This window comes from Sinocyclocheilus rhinocerous, unplaced genomic scaffold (genome assembly GCF_001515625.1).
Source record: "Sinocyclocheilus rhinocerous isolate Xijiao unplaced genomic scaffold, SAMN03320098_v1.1 scaffold182, whole genome shotgun sequence".
NCBI classification, from domain to species: Eukaryota; Metazoa; Chordata; class Actinopteri; order Cypriniformes; family Cyprinidae; genus Sinocyclocheilus; species Sinocyclocheilus rhinocerous.
Genome location: NW_015655576.1, coordinates 473,376 through 492,573, shown reverse-complemented (window position 1 = coordinate 492,573; position 19,198 = coordinate 473,376). Strand labels below are relative to the sequence as shown.

At 36.6% G+C, this 19,198-nt stretch overlaps 1 protein-coding gene across 2 annotated transcripts in view; it reads left to right on the top strand.

Annotated features, from left to right (window-relative positions):
* The window catches only part of LOC107718561 (zinc finger protein GLIS2-like), a 44,952-nt gene that overhangs the window by 13,288 nt on the left and 12,466 nt on the right, over positions 1-19,198 (top strand). Inside the window, exons 2-3 of one of the 2 annotated variants that reach the window (XM_016525677.1) lie at positions 18,365-18,581; positions 18,658-18,788. In XM_016525677.1, coding sequence (XP_016381163.1) covers positions 18,392-18,581; positions 18,658-18,788 — 321 coding nt within the window. In that variant the 5' untranslated portion in view covers positions 18,365-18,391. Of the gene's footprint in view, positions 1-18,364; positions 18,582-18,654; positions 18,789-19,198 lie in introns of both variants that reach the window. The other variant, XM_016525676.1, reaches the window with a different exon arrangement.

Below are 19,198 nucleotides of genomic sequence, written 5' to 3'. Positions count from 1 at the left end.
TTAGAAATCATTGTAATATGCTGATTTGGTGTGCGCTGCTAACTGAGCTCTACCAGTTAATGCTCTACCACTGAGCCACAGGAACATCCATGTGTAAAAAGAAAACTGAAAATAAAAATAAAAGCTAATTCAAAATATTAATACAAACTATGATATAAATAAGACTAAAATAGCATTGCAATGGAGCCCAGGACTGAAGAAGCTTTGAGGGTCATTGTGGACATTTACTCTAAACTAACGTTAAAGTAAAGCTCACTGAAGACAAGGATATAGATTTTCTGGAGAGCGTTTTAGTCAGGGATGGATCTTGTTTCATTTGTTCTTCCCACTTCTCCAAGATTACATTCCTGTCTATTTAGAAGATGCCTTAATATTAAATCAACCTTTGAAGAAAAGCGAAAACACTGACAATACGCCACCCTCATGCTTAAACACTGAAAACCATCCGCTTATTTCCTAAAAGCACAAATTAGCCAAGAATGCCCAACCACATCCAAACAATGAGCTCTTAATGTGAGATGTCTCTTTTCTGTCTGGCTCTCACCATCCCAGACCTCTGCTTTTCTTTTTCCTACTCTTGCGTGCTCTCTTTTTATTCATTTCAGACAGCGAGAGAAATGTGGAGCGCCCTGCCCCGCTAGCGCTCTCCAGGCCCTGTTATTGCACGCAGGAGTCTGTCGATTGCATCACTGTTTGTGGCTGGAGGCGGCGGGAATCAAAACCGATCGAGAGAGAGAGAAACAGACCCAAATGATACAGAGTTGGAAAAAACACAAGTCAGGGGCTGACCAATGCCCATTTAGACAAATTGCCTGAGAGATTGTAGTGGCGAAGCTTAATATCTTTGGCGTAAAGCAAGCCCATTACTCTGATAGATGCTTTTGGTTTATTACATAAGCGGAGAGAGAAACTAGAGACTTAAGCTGTTCTCACACTCAAAAACCCAAGTTGGATTTCGTCCCCTATACTGCAGGTTTCTTTCACATTCACAAAGCTTTACATGCCATTGAGTATTTGTCACTTTGGATATACTACCAAAAGTTTTCACGAACAGAGCGACTCTTGTCTGCAAAAGACATAAAGATTGTGAGCTGCTCTCCGAAGGCAATTCAGAAAAAAGCAGCTATGAGAAATGCATTACACCAGGTTTTATTGTAGTTAACTAAAACTTTTTATTTAAAATTTCATTAAATAAAATAAATAAGAACAGAAATAAAATAAAATATAAATGACTTAAATTATGATTTCATTTTTATTTAGTAATTTAATTTTTTATTTCAGCAACATTTCTCATTTTCCTTAAAGGTGACATATCATGAAAATCTGATTTTACCAGGTTTTAAGTGCTATAATCAGGTCCCCGGTGCATCTGCAGGTACGAGCTGTAATGGCGCAGCTCTGTTCTGGAAAAGGGGGCGGGGAGCGGCAGCTCATTTGCATTTAAAGAGACAGGCCCGAAAAACAGCGTGTTTCTGCTTCCACTCAAAATAGGCATTTTCAAAATGATATAATAAATGATCTGTGGAGTATTTTGAGCTGAAACTTCACAGTTACATTCTGGGGACACCAGAGACATATATTACATATTGTAAAAAGGGGCATAATATGTCTCCTTTAAAACCAAAAAAACTAAAAACTTAATAAAAACATTAAAAATATAAAAAAAACTTAAAAACATCTTTTAAAACAAAAGCTAATACAAACTAAACACAAACAACAAAATTAAAAAAGTATGAAAATAGAAAATATAGAAATAAAATCTAATTCAAAATTTTTATAAAAAGTAAAAGAGTATATTAGTGATATGCATTACACCAGGGTTATTATTGTTAACTTAAACTAAAATTGTAAAAAAATAAAAATATTTTTTTTATATATAAAATAAACATTACCAGAAACGAAATAAAATATAAAAAAAAGTACTTTTTCATTTTTATTTTTTTATTTATTTAATAAATATGTATTATACTTATTTATATATTATTATTAAGGATATTTATAATATTTATTTTATTTGTATTTATTATTATTATTATCATCATCATTATTATTGTAGTATTTCATTTTTATTTAATTTCAGCTAGTTGCTAAGGCAACATTTCTCATTTTCGTTTGTTTTAAATTGAAGTACTAAAATAACAAAAAATAAATCAACTAAAACAAAAAAATATATAAAAGCTACATAAAAAAGAATAATAAAATAAAAAAATGTAACTAAAATTAAAATAAAAACAGAAAATATACAAATAAAATCCAATTCAAAAAATATTAACAAGACCAAAAATCTTATATAAATGATACCAAAATGTGTGACTGGGAGAATGCAGCTTTACTATTTATACATCAGTAGCGAATGCATGGATTTGCAAAACATAATGAAAAACAACAAAGAATGTTGCAGTTTTTTAATTCAATTTTTTATTTAACACTCCGCTAATAAAGCCCATTGATGCTGCGATCAGTTGCCAGAAAGTGATTCATCTGTATAGCTTATTCAATCCTCTTCCTTTTAATTTCACTGGCTATTTAGTATCAACCTTGGCTCTTGGCTTTGTGCGTTTGCTAGTCCACTGATTTCAGTTCAAGCAGCCCCAGTATCAGGTGTATGTGGTGCACTGTATCTTAGCTAATAAGGCAATCATGCAGTGAGCTACAGAATTGTTACATTTGCACAGCATGCTCTGATGAAATCTCATCTCTCTTGCCAAGGTGCATTGATTGCGTGTTCCTCTGATGAGCTTTATGTTCTCTGGCCATAACAAATCACATAACTGTGCAATGTTAATTGAAAGCGGTGATGTTTAAAGAGCTATCGTGAAATAGGATAAGATATAAAGAAAGTTTGCATTCATAAACACGTCCTTCCTGATTTGTCATGCAAGTGAACATATATTGTTTTATAAATTATGCATTTCTTCTCTACTTTTCTTTTTTGTTTTTTATTTATGTTATGCAATTTTTAGGGGAGCCCCCTTCTTGACTACAAACCCCACTTAAAGTAAGAAGAAAGTAGAAAAAATTGTAATCAGAGGCAGTAAAATTCATAAAAAAATCATATCACTTGTTAAAATAAAATAATTTAAAAAATAGTTTTCTGGTTGTGTTAGATGGCCACCAAAGAGACTTTGTAGAAATAAAATGAATAAAATAAATGTAATAATATTAAATAAATGAATATTAATATAATAAATAAATAATATTTTTTGATTATTTAAATTAATATAATACACTGATTATTTAAATTAATATAATACAAATTACTTAATAGCTAGCTTTTAAGTTTTTTTTTATTTTAGTTAATAAAACCTGCTTCCAGATAATAACACAGCACAGGATAATAAGACATTTTTCATGGATTGTAAGACATATTTTGCAAGACAAAATACACTTATCATATAAGATACAAATAAATTCTCTATAAATAACTCTTAATATCTTATGAAGTCAAGTAAGCTCATGTTGTGTAAAGGATTTTTAACTGGAAAGTTAGGCAAAATATTTCATTAATTAAAAATTATAAATTTGAAGACATAAAAAAGTCAAATATATTTTGCTGACCTTTTGCCATCATTTTGATGAAGACCAATACAGTATGTGAGAGACTAACCGAGTTACAATTCACACACACATAGGGTTAAATGTCAGAACTCAGCTATGAGAGTCTAATATAAAAGTTCCCTGCTGCTTGGAAGGCGTTTACGCTTCTTCTGCCAAAGATCTGAACCCTCCTGTTTCCTTAATTCTACATGCCCTCACACAATGTATGAAAAAAAAAAAAAAACCCTGAAAACACATCAGACGTTCCACAAATACACGGCATATATCCAATCTGTCACCAAATACTGATTCATATCCGTACAAAACATTAAACCTTGCTTGATACAATGTAAAAATGCTTGAAAATGCATATGCATATCCACTTTCTGGAGTTGTTGGGTCAAGATTTGTGTTATTACTTCAAGTGTACAGCTGGTTTGAAACATTTTATGAGCTTAGGGGACAAAGTGTTTTCTTTTACATCTGTGACTGTTCCCGATGGGGGGGAAAATGGTAGGGCAGACCATAATAAAGAACAGCATGTAGCAGAGCTGTTGCATCTTGTGACAGACATAAAAACCCCAAGCGTGAACCTTCATCCAGCCCTGAGCTCAGACCCCGAGTCAAGTCAGGTCAGCTTGCGTTTCGTAATCCCACCCTCGGCGCTGTTTACTGCAGGAACGATAAATCCAGAGAGTAAAACAGTCAGCGTCTGTCTTATTCTGTGCCTGCTCCTCACACGTCTTGAGTCCTCCTGCTGACAGACTGACATAAGCGGTGTTTAATTGCTTCTTTTTTGGTCCTTTTGGGTCTTTCCCAGGTCGCGCTCTCTTCCCACATGCAGTTCTCTCTGTCTTTCCCTCCCTCCTGCTCTCTTTTCCAACCCTCTGCGAGGAATTCCTTAGTGTCTGAGATTTCTGGCTGAGAGCCATCCGTAGGCTGGCAAGCAGCTTTCTATTGCAGTCCTTCACCTCGCCCGCTTCCCTCCCGCTCTGTTGAACTCCATTCCAAAACCTAATGAGCTCCCTACTTAGACAGCATTCAAGGCATCGTGTATGCTTCTTAATGTGAGGGCTGTTCCAAAATATAGGCAATATTATGCTGCCTTATAAGATGGCTCATTTTGAACAAATTCTAAGGCTGTATTGTATGCGTCCTTTGTATATAAGGCAATCCCGGAATGCATTGCAGCAAGCTCTGTTTATACACTAAATTTACTTCATTTAATACTGAAATATTATTAGCAAAAGTATTGCTAATAATAGATTATTCAGAATGCATTAATTTACTCAGTATTCATGTATGATATGTATTATTAAAGATCAGTAGTTTATAGCATTAGCTTGCTAACACTCTCCGTCTACCTAGCTGTCCTGTATGAACACTTGGTTCGGACAGTAAATAGTACAGTCTCAATAATAACAGACTACTTTTCCCAATATTATTTGTGTGTCCTGTTGAAAAAACAAAACAAAACAAAAAAAAACTTCCATCAGCCTTAAGTGGTTTTGTTGGTCTTAGCGAGCCACCAAGCTAGTTTCCACTGGTTAAACTGGTAACTTGTTAGCTGGTCAGGCAGGAAGACCATTTAAACTAACTGAACACCAAATTGGCCAGGTTTAATGACCAGAAAATTGCTTCAGCCTGGTTAAAGTTGTTCTTGTTTTTTTGTCTTTGTAGAGTATTGCATGGTTAGCTTAGCAACATGCTAACATTTAACTGAATCAATTGAGTCTCTTGAGTACTTTGCATAAGCAGTGTTATACGGAGCTGCTTCCCATGTTCTAAATCAGTTATTTATTATATGTTGCATCACTTTAGCCTGGTTATTAATGCTTATTTTTTGTATTTCTTTTAGAGTATTACATGGTTAGCTTAGCAACATGCTAACATTTAACTGAATCAATTGTAAATTGTGCCTCTTGAGTACTTTTCATAAGAAGCATTATTTAGAGTTGCATCCCAATCAGTTGTTTATTATATTTTCTTCACTAAAAGCTGTTTTTTTAATGTATTTTTGAGTACCACATGGTTAGCTTAGCAACATGCTAACATTAACGTGAATCAACTATAAATCGAATCTCTTACGTACTTTGTATGAGGAGCATTAAACAGAGTTGCTTCCCATGTTCTTAAACAGTCATTTATGATATTTTGCTTCACTTTAGCCTGCTTGGTCCTTTTTATTTCTTCTAGAGTAGCTACACTGCATGGTTAGCTAAGCAATATCCTAACTTTAAACTATTGGAATCCTATGTAAATTGAGTCTCTTGAATGCTTTGCATGAGGAGCACTATTTAGAGTAGCTGTCTGTGTTCTTAATCATTTATTTATGCTTCACTAAGGATGCTTTCTTAGAAGGCAGCTGCCCGTGTAGGGAATAGACAGCAAGGCAGCTCACTAGGTTTAGGAACAGAGCATTTCGCTCTATTTTGCATCTTTCTTTTCTCTTCTCCTCCTTTTTTCCCTTTCTCTCACACTTTTTTAGAAATTGGACCACTTTCGCTGCTTGGCAGCTCTTCGCGCGTAGCCCCCGCTGACGCTCGCCTCAGATCCTTCCACTATTCATGTGGCTCTCTCATCACCATTTTTCCTTCCTTCATCCATTCTCGGTTTCTCCCTCCTGCTCCGTTTTGGGTAATTACATAACGTTGCGTAAGTTTCTCAAAGCATTTTTTACAGGAAGACTCTGCGGAGAGCTTGAAATGAAAAAGTTGCACACACAACAGATTTCAGGCTCCATTAGCAGGAGCTCCTTTGAGGGAAACAGATCGATTGCAGTGTTTCGCGAAAATAAGGAGGTGGGGAGAGAAAGGGGCCATCCGTTTGTGCACCCTGTGAACTGTACGGAGAAAGAAACACTTTCAGGGAGGGAGAGAGATGATGGGAAAACAGCAGGGGTAGGAGATGAAAATCCAAGGAGGGAGATGGAGAGAGAGAGAGAGAGAGAGAGAGAGGGGCCCTGTGGAGGCGGAGTGGAAACTGAGGTTTCCTGTCTGAGAAGGTGGCTGGCTGAAGGTGGAGGGGCGGCAGGAAAAAATCTCTCAGCTTTGGGACTGTGTGTTATGTGTGTGTGCCAGGGGAGGAGGGGTGGACGCGTACTATGGTTTGGGTGTGTGCGCGTCAGTAGAGGTGGGGTCAGTCTGCCGCTGGGAAGGTCAGGAAAGGAGAGAGAGAGAGAGAGAAATATGGTTAAAGCGATAAAACCTCTTAGAGATTCCTCAAGGGTTCTTCGCAACACCTTTTTGGCTGTATAAGTTCATGAATGGTTCTTTTTGTTTCATTATAGGTTCTTCAGATCAGTGATTTGGTTTCTGGGTTATTTAAAGGGGTCATCGGATGCCCATTTTCCACAAGTTGATATAATTCTTTAGGGTCTTAATGAAAAGTCTGCAACATAGTTTGGTTAAAATTTCTCAATGGTAGTGTAAAAAACCCCTTTTTTACCCTGTCAAAAACAGCTCTTTCCAGAGCAAGCCGTTTTGTAGCATTTTCCTGCTGGAAGCTGGATCACGAATGATTCACGCGAACATAGACACATTTAGGTAGATCGGGGGCGCATTCTCTTCAAAAACAAACGTAATTCACTGCGAGTTCAGCGGCTCAGATGTCGGGAGTAAATGACGACTGCTATGTTCATTATTACATCCAACAACAGAAGACCTCAATCGCTTAGGAGTCATTCTCGTCTACATCTGCTCCGGCGGTGAAACAATGGCGGACTGATGACAGCTCACTCAGGGCGGGTCTAAGGTAAGACACCAGTCCAGTCTGTGCTGAAACGCTACTGTCAATCAAACTATCGTGGGAGGGGCCTGTCTGTGTGACATCACACAGACAGGCATCTGAGATCGGCTCGATTTGAGAAAGGGGTAAAGATTTTAGTAGATAAAATAAAAACCACTGGGTGGACTTTTATCATTATTGGGTGGTTGTGTACACACACTGCCACCACACAGTTCAGTTCAAACAACTTGTAAAAGTCCATGTAGCATCCGATGACCCCTTTAAAGCACCAGAACAAAGACTGTTTCCAAAGATCTAGAGAATAAAAGTTCTTTGGAGAACTTTTGTTTTTTAAATACACTTCAATGCCATTGGGATGTTCAGTTGTTCTAATTGGAACCTTTGCTTTTAAGATGCAGGGTTACGTAAGTCATATTTTTCTGTATTCTTAAGTTGCTATATTGGAGACGAAAAAAGGTATCAATACATTATTTAGTATACATTATAGGTTCTTGGTATTATGCATTAGCGGAAAAGATGATGCTCAGATACAGAGGGTATTTTAAAGGATGAATGAATTTGAAATTTCTTCTATAGCAACATATTCTATAACCATTTCTGGAAGATTATTATTTTTTTAAACTAATGTTGAAAAGTACATTTATTCAGCCTCCTGTCTGGCCAAACTGTTCTTCTGTAGAACACAAAAGAAGAAATTTTGAATGTTGACAGATTTTTTTCCCCCACATAACAAAAGTATATAGTGAGCTGAGCTTCTAAAAGGACAAACAAAGCAAAATAAAAGTCCCAAGTTGTCGTTCACAGATAAACTTCAGTGTCCAAAGTGTCTCTCAAATCTGTTTTGCAATTTGGTACATTTAAAGTGGTGCAATGCATTCAGTTACGAGACACAATGCCATGTGTTGTCAAAAGCAGACTGTTTTTAATTTTTTTAAGATTTTGCAATAGACTTAAGGAATAGTTCACCCAAAAATGTAAGTAAAAATGAAAAAACACACCACACAGCTTTGGAATAACATGAAAATGAATAAATTATTAAATAATTGTCATTTTTGGAGGAACTATTTCCTAAAGTCTATGGCAAAATCTTGAGTATTTAAAAAGAGTCTCCCTTGGCATCGGGCTCTAAGGGTATTAAGAGTATAGACATTTGCTTTTAAATAATGAATTATATGTAGCCTCAGAATCTAAAAATCTGCAAAAACAAATGGCAGTTTGTTTGAGCTCTGTTAATGGCCACACTAAACCCCCAAACCAGACCATCTAGCAGGTCCAGACACAGCCCTTCAGGTGCGGGACATCTCTGAGGAAAAAAACCCTCTTGTTTCTGGTGAAGAGTGTGTGTTTTTTTAGCAGCGGTGTAGAATTTCAGCAGGTTTCATCACCTGCAGGTGGTCTCCCATGAACACTCATGGTGAGCTCATGATTGCGGACACATAGAGATGACTAAAAAAACATGACCAGCTGACCGCCTGCATTTACAACCAACATTTCAACCAGCTGGCCACATGCTCATTAAATCCAGCCAAAATGCAGCGGTACTAATGCCAATGCAGACATGGAATTAGTGTGTGGGTAGCCTTGTGAATACAGTCCAATCCAGACACTTTTCCACTAAATTACACATAGAATAATTCAGTTGCTGCATGGGAATTTAAGAGTTCTTCCTTAAATTTAAATGATCAAACAGTGCATGTCATTATTAAGTGCATGCTTATTCTGCATGTCATATTAGGGTGTTTACTGATATATTTTGTCCTGTTGTGTTGTGCTATTACCAATATGACTGTACTAAAGCATAAAAAATGATCAAACAGTGCATGTCATTATTAAGTGCATGCTTATTCTGCATGTCATATTAGGGTGTTTACTGATATATTTTGTCCTGTTGTGTTGTGCTATTACCAATATGAAATATACCACAATATGTTTGCAGATATTTAGAAAACATGCAAATTTACATTGTATCTCCGCAAGACAATGTTACAATCAGTTATTCTACTTTGAAATGTGTGTTCCGTATTGGAATGTCTGTTTTTGTGTGTGTGATTTCGCCCACTGCCAATTTACTCAATAGTATTTCGACACCCCGGGTTGCCAGTTGGTGGAAAACACCAGCCATGGAAACCAGCAAATGAACTGGGTCAGAGATCTCAGATTCTACCCGATCCAAAAAGCCTCGGCATTCATCTAAAAAGATCTATAAACCGAGATATATTAAAACACAGATAAATCAACTCATCAACTTACAGTATAAGGCTCTTCGCCTTCCATTGTCAGTTGCGATTGTTAGGCTACTGTTGCATGTCCTCAATCTGGCAACCCACGTGAGCGTCGAGTCTGAGGAAGAGGGAGATGGTCCTCACTGCAGAACACAAGATCCAGGGGGCGAGGTTGGATCCAGATCCAACTCCTCCCAACTTACATACACCCCCTGATCCCTAAACCCACCCATCTCCACCCCTAAACCTACCATCTCCACCCCCTAGATGTGGATCCAACCCCGCCCCCTGGATCTTTGTTCTGCAGTGAGGGGCTACTGGGAAGAGGGGTCGAGAGAAACAACTCTTTCCAATATTTTGAATTTGGACTGCAGTTTCCATTTCAACCGCTAGCTGTCAATATTACATACTGCACCTTTAAGGTTAAATCAATTAATTTTGAATTTGCACATCAGAAGATCAACTTTTTTTCAAGCGGGAAAGTGCAGTCTCTTTTAGCTATGGCTAGCAGGTTAATTGTGGTGCTAAGACAGCAAAACCAACCTTCTTTACACGTCTAATACGACGCTAATGTTTGAGAACCACATTTCAGCAAATGCCATTTTTTGGCAGCGTTTGAAATGCATTAATACCACAAACACATAAAAGACGATGCTTTCTTTATGCACAATATATCTGAGGGAGGGTGAAGCGGAGTCCTTGAACACCTGCAGGTCCGTTTTCCTTCCAACATTGGTGTGGCAGTGATGAGAGAACGCATCTCAAAGACGTTTCTAAATGTATTTGTGATGTTACAAACCTCAGTCAAGGTTTTTGGATGTCGGGATATGAGTCCAATCTGGTTTGTGTGTGTTTGTAGGGGTAAAGAGCCCTCCTGCAGACGACCTCCCAGGGCCAGAGCGCTGGGAATATAGAGTTACACTCACAATTCAGCACAAAGGAACTCACACTCAAAAACACATGCGCTACACACTAACACCCAACAGCTGGCTCATAAAACACACAATCACACACCAGCCGCCATCACCCAGACTCAAGTCCTCCTGGGAAGCTCATACTCAAAGTTCAAAATTGCAATTACAGCATGATGTACGGCTTTTTTTTTTCCTCCCCAATTTTTAAAGCTTTTTAGCACCAATGCAACAAAACAAAACGCAAAGGGTAAGCATTTAGTGCACAATTGGTGCATTATTTTTAATCCAGATTTTGCAGGCGCAGGGAATGATGGGAAATGTTGTTTGGTTACGTCAGCTTATCACCTCATCACTGTATCACAATGCATAACAAGCTCAATCAGTGTTATTTTAGTATTATTTATATACCGTTGAAATAGCTATTATTTTTTATATTTTATTGAAATTTCAAAGTTTTAGTCATTTTTATGTGCTTTTGTCATTTCTATTTGGTATTTTTTTTTTATATTTCTATGTAGGTTTCATTTATATTTAAGTTTTAATTTTAGTAAACTTATTTCAGGTAGTTGCCAAGGAAACATTTTTAATTTTCATTTAAGTTTGTTTTTCAACTAATATTTCCATTTAGCTTTAATTTATATTTAAGTGTAAGTGTCAGTAATTTTGTTCTGTGCTTTTGTCATTTTCATTAGTCTTTGTCTTATTATTTCTATTTAGGCTTAATTTATATTTACATTTTAGTTTTAGTAATTTTAGCACTTAAACTTATTTCAGTTAGTTGCCAAGGAAACATTTGTAATTTACATTTTTAACTAATATTTTCTTTTTTTTGTCTTTTTTAATAGTTTATATATATATATTTCTATTTAGCTTTAGCTTATATTTAAGTTATATTTAGTATTTGTTAAGTGGTTTTGTCCTTTTAATTTTCTAAATTCTATTTAGGTTTAATTTATATTTAAGTTTTAGTAATTTTAGTACTTAAACTTATTTATTTCAGTTAGCTGTGAAGGCAATATATCTAATTTTAGGTTTTTAAGTTACATTTTTTTCATCTAATATTTATATTTTATTTAAGCTTTATTTTAATTAATAAAAAAAAAAAATTTGTAGTTGTAATTAACAGTAACTATGGAAGCTTGTTTATGCCATGAGATATAAAAAGGTACTTTACAATTCAGACTTTTTTCCTCACCATTTTCCTCGAGTTTACATCGCAAAATTAAGACTTTTATATAAACTCAGAATTGCAAGACATAAATGCAGAATTATGAGCAATAAACTTGCAATTGTAAGTTTATTAAAAAAAAATTGTGAGATAAAAAGTCACAATTACCTTTTTTATTTTTTCATCCCGTGGTAGAAACAAGCTTTCATAAACAACACTAAGATGAACTGCATTTTCACAATGAAAGCTTCTAACACAAAAGTTCCCACTGGTAATTTAGTTGTAATGGCGTTCATGTGCCCTCAACTCACAAAAACGATCATTCAACATGACCTGAAAGCAGAAATAGATCACGCTGAGCATGTTCTGAAATCGTGGGTTAATTAGGATCAGCTCAGAAGTTTGACCTCACAGGGCCGGTGAAACTCATACCCTCCCGTTGACCCTGCCTTATCCTGACCCCATTCTTTGCCCACATCGCCTCTACCCAGGAAATGGCAGATTTGGTGACTTCCGCAGGGGGGCGAGGAGGGTGAGGGGGTCTGGCCGCCGGGGTCACAGTGGAGGCACAAACATTTCATTCAGCGGCGCACCATGTGGACACCAGCGTCCCGTTCCAAACGCTCTCCTTCAGCTGCTGCGGCCCATGTTTACTCTACAGGGGAGAGGAGCGAGGGGGTGGTGGGACATAGACAATGCTGCCTTTTAATGCCCTGCCAAGCCCACGGTGGGGTGAGGATGTCTGCATGGGGCAGAGCAACACCTTCTCCCAAAACTTCACATTCGAGTGCTACCGCTTGGCTCCGTCTCAGCCCAGCACCTCCACGGTGCGAAAGAACTCCCTGCGACACAAACCGATGAGTTCTTTTAGAGGTTTTCTGAGGTGAACAAACAAATGCAGTGTTTAAATATGAGGTAGACATAACAAAACCTGCGATGTATTAAGCTTGAACGATATAGCGCAGCCCACGTAGCGTCTGAGGCTAATATTTACCTTCTCCAGTCGCCACAAATGCACTGCAAGAGAGAAATTGAGAAGAAAGATCATGACATCTTAATAATAGTCTTCACTAAAATGAGTGTGTTTTGCCAGTTGAAATGAGTTAATTCCTTATATAATGCGAGATGTCTTTTAATATAGCCAATAAATTCTTATCAAGGCAAATACAGACATCTGGATCGGCATCTGTAATCATTACTTTGCTGTTTATGGCTTTATATGACACTTAACGTGAAGTGAACTCTGCATCCTGATAGAGAAATCATCTTGTGAACATGCATACCATTCAAAAGTTTGGGGTCATTAAAGGGATAGTTCAGTCAAAAATGAAAATTCTGTCATTAATTACTCACCCGCATGTCGTTCCAAAGACCTTCGTTCATCTTCAGAACACAAATTAATATATTTTTGGTGAAACCCGAGAGCTTTCTGACCCTGCATAGACAGCAAGGTAACTACCACGGTCAAGGCCCAGAAAGGTAGTAAGGACATCGATAAAATAGTCCTTGTGACATCAGTGGTTTAACCGTAATTTTACGAAGCTGTGAGAATGCTTTTTGTGCGCAAAGAAAAAAAAAGAAAAGACTATTCAACAATTCTCTTCCGCGTCAGTCTCCATCGCCATTTACGAGAATATCACGACACATGCATGAAGTTGAACATAAAAGACTTCTTTCAAAAACATTAAAAAAATATTACTGACAAATCTCAGTACGTAACCTATATACCTCACACTACAAAACATCCTGTTCTTAATAAACTATTTTAAAATGTTAAAATAAAATATATAAACACCCGTTATGTATTTAGTTTTACTGCAGTCCCCCCCCCATGTTTTAAACAAGTTAAAAACTGGCAAAATATTGCCACTAAATTTGTCTAAGGTTACTAAGGTTGCTCGATAATGGCAAAAATCATAATTATTTTAATCAATACCGCAAACACAATTATTTAACAATTAGGTGTGGGTGATATGACATATCTGATGATATATATCAACTGTATTTTGCTGGAAATAAGGCTACTATGATATACAATTTTAATAACAGTGAAATGTCATAACTCTTGATTTCAATTTCGATACCACAGCTGAAACTAATACTAGACTTAGTTAAGAACGGCACAAATACAAACAATAAATAACAGTGGTGAGAAAAGCAATAGCATAAGGTCGACAAATGGCTAAATAATTAATAATTAAATATAATAATCAAAAGGTAAAAGTTTTTTTTTATGCAGGTTGAAAGAAATTCTACTTTTCTTGTATTTGTGTCTCAAAAAACACGTCTAATGAAATGTTTTTTTTTCCTCAATGTTATATTATATTACCATGTCAAGTTCCTTCTTATTCATATAAAGGATTGCATCTGTGTAGCATTATGGATGATCTTTAACCCCAGATAGGATGTGGCTGATCCAGGTATATATGAAGCTGTATGACTGTCTTGCACTATAAATCTGTATCCTGTCAAATAACACACGACCCTGACCTGCTTCTTACCGCTGAGCCTTTTATTAATCGCTACCTTTCAGCAAAAAAAACAAACCCGGATCTTCTCCTCAAACCAGCTGGATCATACCGTTCCTGAACAGACTCTCGGAAATGTGAGGGGGGTCAGATGTGGACCGTTTGGGGGGGCTAATTGAAATAAGGAAGAGATGATTTATTGCAGCTGGCATTAGGCATGGACTAGTAATGGTTTACACATGGAGCCGTAACCAGCGCCAGGAGCTCTTTTGTTATGGAAACTTCTGGCTTTCCCGACAAAGCATGTGGGAGCTCAGGGCTGATGGCGGAAGCTACTGTAATTGGTATTGATCATAAGATTTCATTGTGAATCTTAACTCTATTCGATTGAGTTTGTGCACATTCATTTAGCCGCATTTGTGAGACAACAGGTTTGCACAACCACGTTTTCCCATCCTTCACTGTGGCAGCACAGAAGCATTTTATATGAGAGAAATGTTAAATTGGCCAATGTGTTTATATCAGACTGACCAAAATGACTTGAGCACACATTATAAATATGATTTCCAAACTCCCTGGAGGTCTTACCTTCTGACGGAGCTTAGGTCCAACTTTAATCAAACACACCTGAAGCAGCTAATCAAGGTCTTTGAGTTCACTGGCAAATTACAGGCAAGTGTGTTAGCAGTAAACTGCACAGCAGGAAGGCAGATAAGCAGGACCAGGGCTGAGCTCCCTCGTCTTCATCACAAGAAACTTACAGCCCTTGACTAATATTACTGCAATCTTCAAAACACTCAGTAAAGGTCCTTTGCAGCACTCTATAGGGTTGCTATATGGTTCTTTTGAGATTAAAGCACAAGAACATCAATGGTTTTCTATAGAACAAGAGCTTAATGTGTACAACAGATATCAAAACTAACTATAAAATTCACTGATTTTAAAATTCTGGCTCATAGGCATAATTATTTTGATGTTATGGCCTATAACCATCAAATGGCTAATATTAAAATTCTATAACACTTTGTGTTAAAAATAAAACAATCATTTTTAATAAATACAATTAAATAAAACCAAGTTTTAAATGCCACAAGAGAATTTAGACATCACAATATTATAATTGAAAGTATGAAAGTTAAATATTCATTTTGAGATCTGCTAAAGTTTATAAATAACAGTGTTATTAAATTACTAGCGTTTTAACTTCAAGTGTTAGATGATGGAAAACGTAATATAAATAGGCAGCAGGGTTATTATCGCTTTCTAAAACTATTACAAAATAAATTACTTCCAATAAAATAAACATTAACTGAATTTAAAAATGCAAAATAAATAAACAAACAAACCAAAAACACTGAAACTTATTTGATTTGAGCTGGTTGCCAAGTTAATATTTCTTATTTTCATTTTCAAAACTAAATAAACTAAAACTATAAAAATAGTTTTATTTAATAGTGTGTGTGTGTGTATTATAAAGTAATAGAAATGACAAAAAGAAACAAAATTACTAAAATTACAATTTTATTAATTTCTAAACAAATTTCAATATAAAATAAAATTAAATAAAAATGTAATATTGGCTCATAAGCGATGGGGTTGTGCATCCCTAAAATTGACCCTATTTACTTTTTTTAATAAACATTCCTGGTTTTATTATTCACAGTTGATCAGTGCATGTTATTCCAAAAAGAAATGAGTGTTTACTTTCATGTTAAATCAAAATGTGAAATGAGTTTTCTTTTCGACTGACGTCCCAACTGCCTCCTATTGTTCAACCACCTGGAAAAAGTGACGCTTCAAAACCTAATAGATAAAATAAAGTCCTTCCTGGCATGTTTTTCTTGTGAAATGTCCATATTCACTCAAAAATATGTGGTATTATGCAAGTAAAATGGGCTTTGAATGCTGTTTTTAGGTTCTGACTGGAAGCTCAGACCACATAATAGAGTCGAGTTACAAAGCAATGAGTCTTTATCCGCCGTATTGAGACACAATTATGTGAAAATCATTAACTAAACCCTTAACATACCACACACATCACGTCTCTAACCCCACCCTGGTCTGAGATAGCGCAGGTTCAGTCCACACGGGACGCTTACACACCAAACCGAGTAGACGGCTGGAGATACTACGGATTGCACATTAACTCCTGCCGTGACGCAACCTGTTTATTCTTCTGACCAATCCTTGCTAGTTGTTGTAAAACTGCCTGTCTGTTTCTATGGCACGGCATCAAAGACCAAAAATTGGACCGTTTGAGAACTTTCCGAGTGGACACAGATCATTTCAGGACATAGTGGGGGGGCCGAGGACGCAGATCTGCTTGATAATGCAGCTCTGTGTGCAGTTATCTGCCGATTATTGGCCCTGTCGGCTGGGCTGTTGAACTCAGTGACCCTCTGCCTTCACCTCGCTGACCTTCCTGGTGTTGGCACAAGCTAAACCCTCTCAAAGAGCCATTCAGCGCGGCTGGAAGCATGCATACGCGCTTATATATGTCTCGCAAACAGAGATGTGAAACTAGTTTGAGGTGGAGCTCTGTGAACGTTGTCTTTCGCATGCAGTCGGCAGGAATGTGGAAGCTGTAATGGGTGTAATTGTGAGGACTGTATGTGCACGTTTGAGGCGGGGGGAATGAGGGGAAGCAACTGTGTGAGATCGGGCTGACAGTGTGTGTGTGTGTGGTGTTTAAAAAGACAATGAGGAAAAGGGAGAAAAACTTTCTTGCTAAGTATGAATGTCTAATGAAATTCAGGACAACAGCATCTAAATGCTCGCGTGTGTGTGTGTTTCTGTATGCAGCTGCATTCTGTCATACTACTTTATGCATTATATAGTATGCATACTATGCAGAGTATGCAAATTGCTTCCATGTAACAGAGCAAACTACCTAGAGTACCTCAAAAGCGCTCTCTGAATTAACTTGCTAGCTCGTAAACAACTTTGTTTCCAGCCGTACTAATAATTAACATTAATGCTCATTTTTAATGTTTTTGAAAGAAGTCTTTTATGCTCACCAAGGCTGCATTTAATTGATCAAAAATACAGTAAAAACAATAAAATTGGGAAATATTATTACAATTTAAAATAACTGTTTTCTATTTGAATATATTTTAAAAAATCATTTATTTCTGTGATGCAAAGCTGAATTTTCAGCATCATTACTCCAGTCTTCAGTGTCACATGATCCTTCAGAAATCACTCTAATATGCTGATTTGATGCTCGAGAAACATTTCTGATTATTATCAATGTTTAAAACAGCTGTGCTGTTCATATTTTTGTGGAAATTGATACATTCCCATCACACACGAGGATACATTCAGATACATCCCAGGATTCTTTGATAAACAGAAAGTTCAAATGAACAACATTATTTTGAAATAGAAATGTTTTGTGAGATTATAAATGTCTTTACTGTCACTTTAGATCAATTTAATGTGTCCTTGCTGAATAAAAGTATCAATGTTCTCAAACTTTTGAAAATATGTACATAATGTGTAGTTTCACATACCATTTTTTAAAAATAGTAATAAAAATATTACATTACATCAGAACAACTGGTTAAAAACAGCCGATGTTCAGAGATGATTATGTCTATAAAAAACTATTCCAAAGCTGTGTAATCAATTATAAGTGATCTAAAAGTTATTAGAAAAATAACAGAACCACCAAACTTTAAAAATTGGCAGATATTGTTCTAAATAAACTGATATCAAATTTTCCCTCAGTTCATCCCTAACGTTTATTATTTTTAATGCTCATATCTGATATAAAAACAGGATTATAGATGAAAAATTTAAAGTAAATGAACATTTCAAATGTTGCTTGGAAACTAAATGGAATAAGTTTAATTTTGGAAGAAAAAAATTTGACTAAAATTACTGGAAAAGGGAAATAAATAAAAACTGAAATAAAAAATCAAATCTAAATTGTAATATTAAAAAATAATACAAATGAGAAAAACACAGCTAAAATGACTAAAAATTCAACCTTAATTAAAGTGAAATTCTAAAAAGAATAATAATACTAAAATACACTGAAACATACTACATTTAAAAATGTGTCTCTGTCAGCAAAGAGATGCTCCTACAACTGTCACCAAAATCCACAACACACCTCTCCATTTGAATGACAAGCATCAAATTATGGGACAGTTCTGGTCCATCTAAGGGAGCTACTTTTGGATTCATCTTTCCAGCATGAAAATCATGGTGGTGTTATGAATGCTCACTACTCTTATGCAACAACTGTCCTGTGTGAAAGTTTCAATGTCCTCACCTAAATGCTCTCTGTGTCTGTCTGTGAAGGTTGCAGGCTCCGGACCGCATGCTGTCATGCTGTCCTTAGACGAGCCACTGGACCTGAAGGTGCCGAGGGGGCGGGTCAGTGGGCGGGACAGAGGCACCAGGTCTCCGCCCACTCTCACTCCCTCTCCCATTCACGGCAAGGGGGCGGGGCAGCTGCGGATGGCAGACGACGGGACCGCCGTCATCGTTCCAGCGTCTCCTGCCTCTCCACACACAGGTAAACAAATCAGTACAGTAAGACATATAGAGCACTTTAATCGCAGAGAATAAAACAGAGGTGTGTATGTCAGCAGGTATCCTGCAGGACAAGTCGGAGACCCCCACATCGCCCGCCGTGGACCTCAGCATGTCCCCGTCCTCCCGAAACACAGCCTGCTCTCCGGATCTCTCCAATGGAAATGGCTCAGCTCCCATTTTCCCCAGGGTGAGTCCATTTTTTCAGTTTTATGATATGTTACGGTGACATTTTGGGTTGCACCCCGCAGGCCATTTGTTTACACTGCAAAAATGACTTGAAAAGTCTTTTTTGACTTGCTTATTTAGTTAAGATATGTAAAATTCAAGATCAAAATTATCTTAAAAATTGAGAAGCAACACTGCATTGGATAATAAGACTTTTCACCAAATGTACCTTTAATACAAGTGTATTTTCTGTTAGTTTTCACATTGTAGATACACTACTATTCAAAAGATTCATGTCTGTAAAAGAAATGTATTCAGCAAAGACACATTAAATTGTTTAAAAGTGACAGTAAAGACATTTATAATGTTACAAAAGATTTCTATTTCTAATAAATCCTGTTCTTTCTATTCATCAAAGGTTTCCACAAAAAT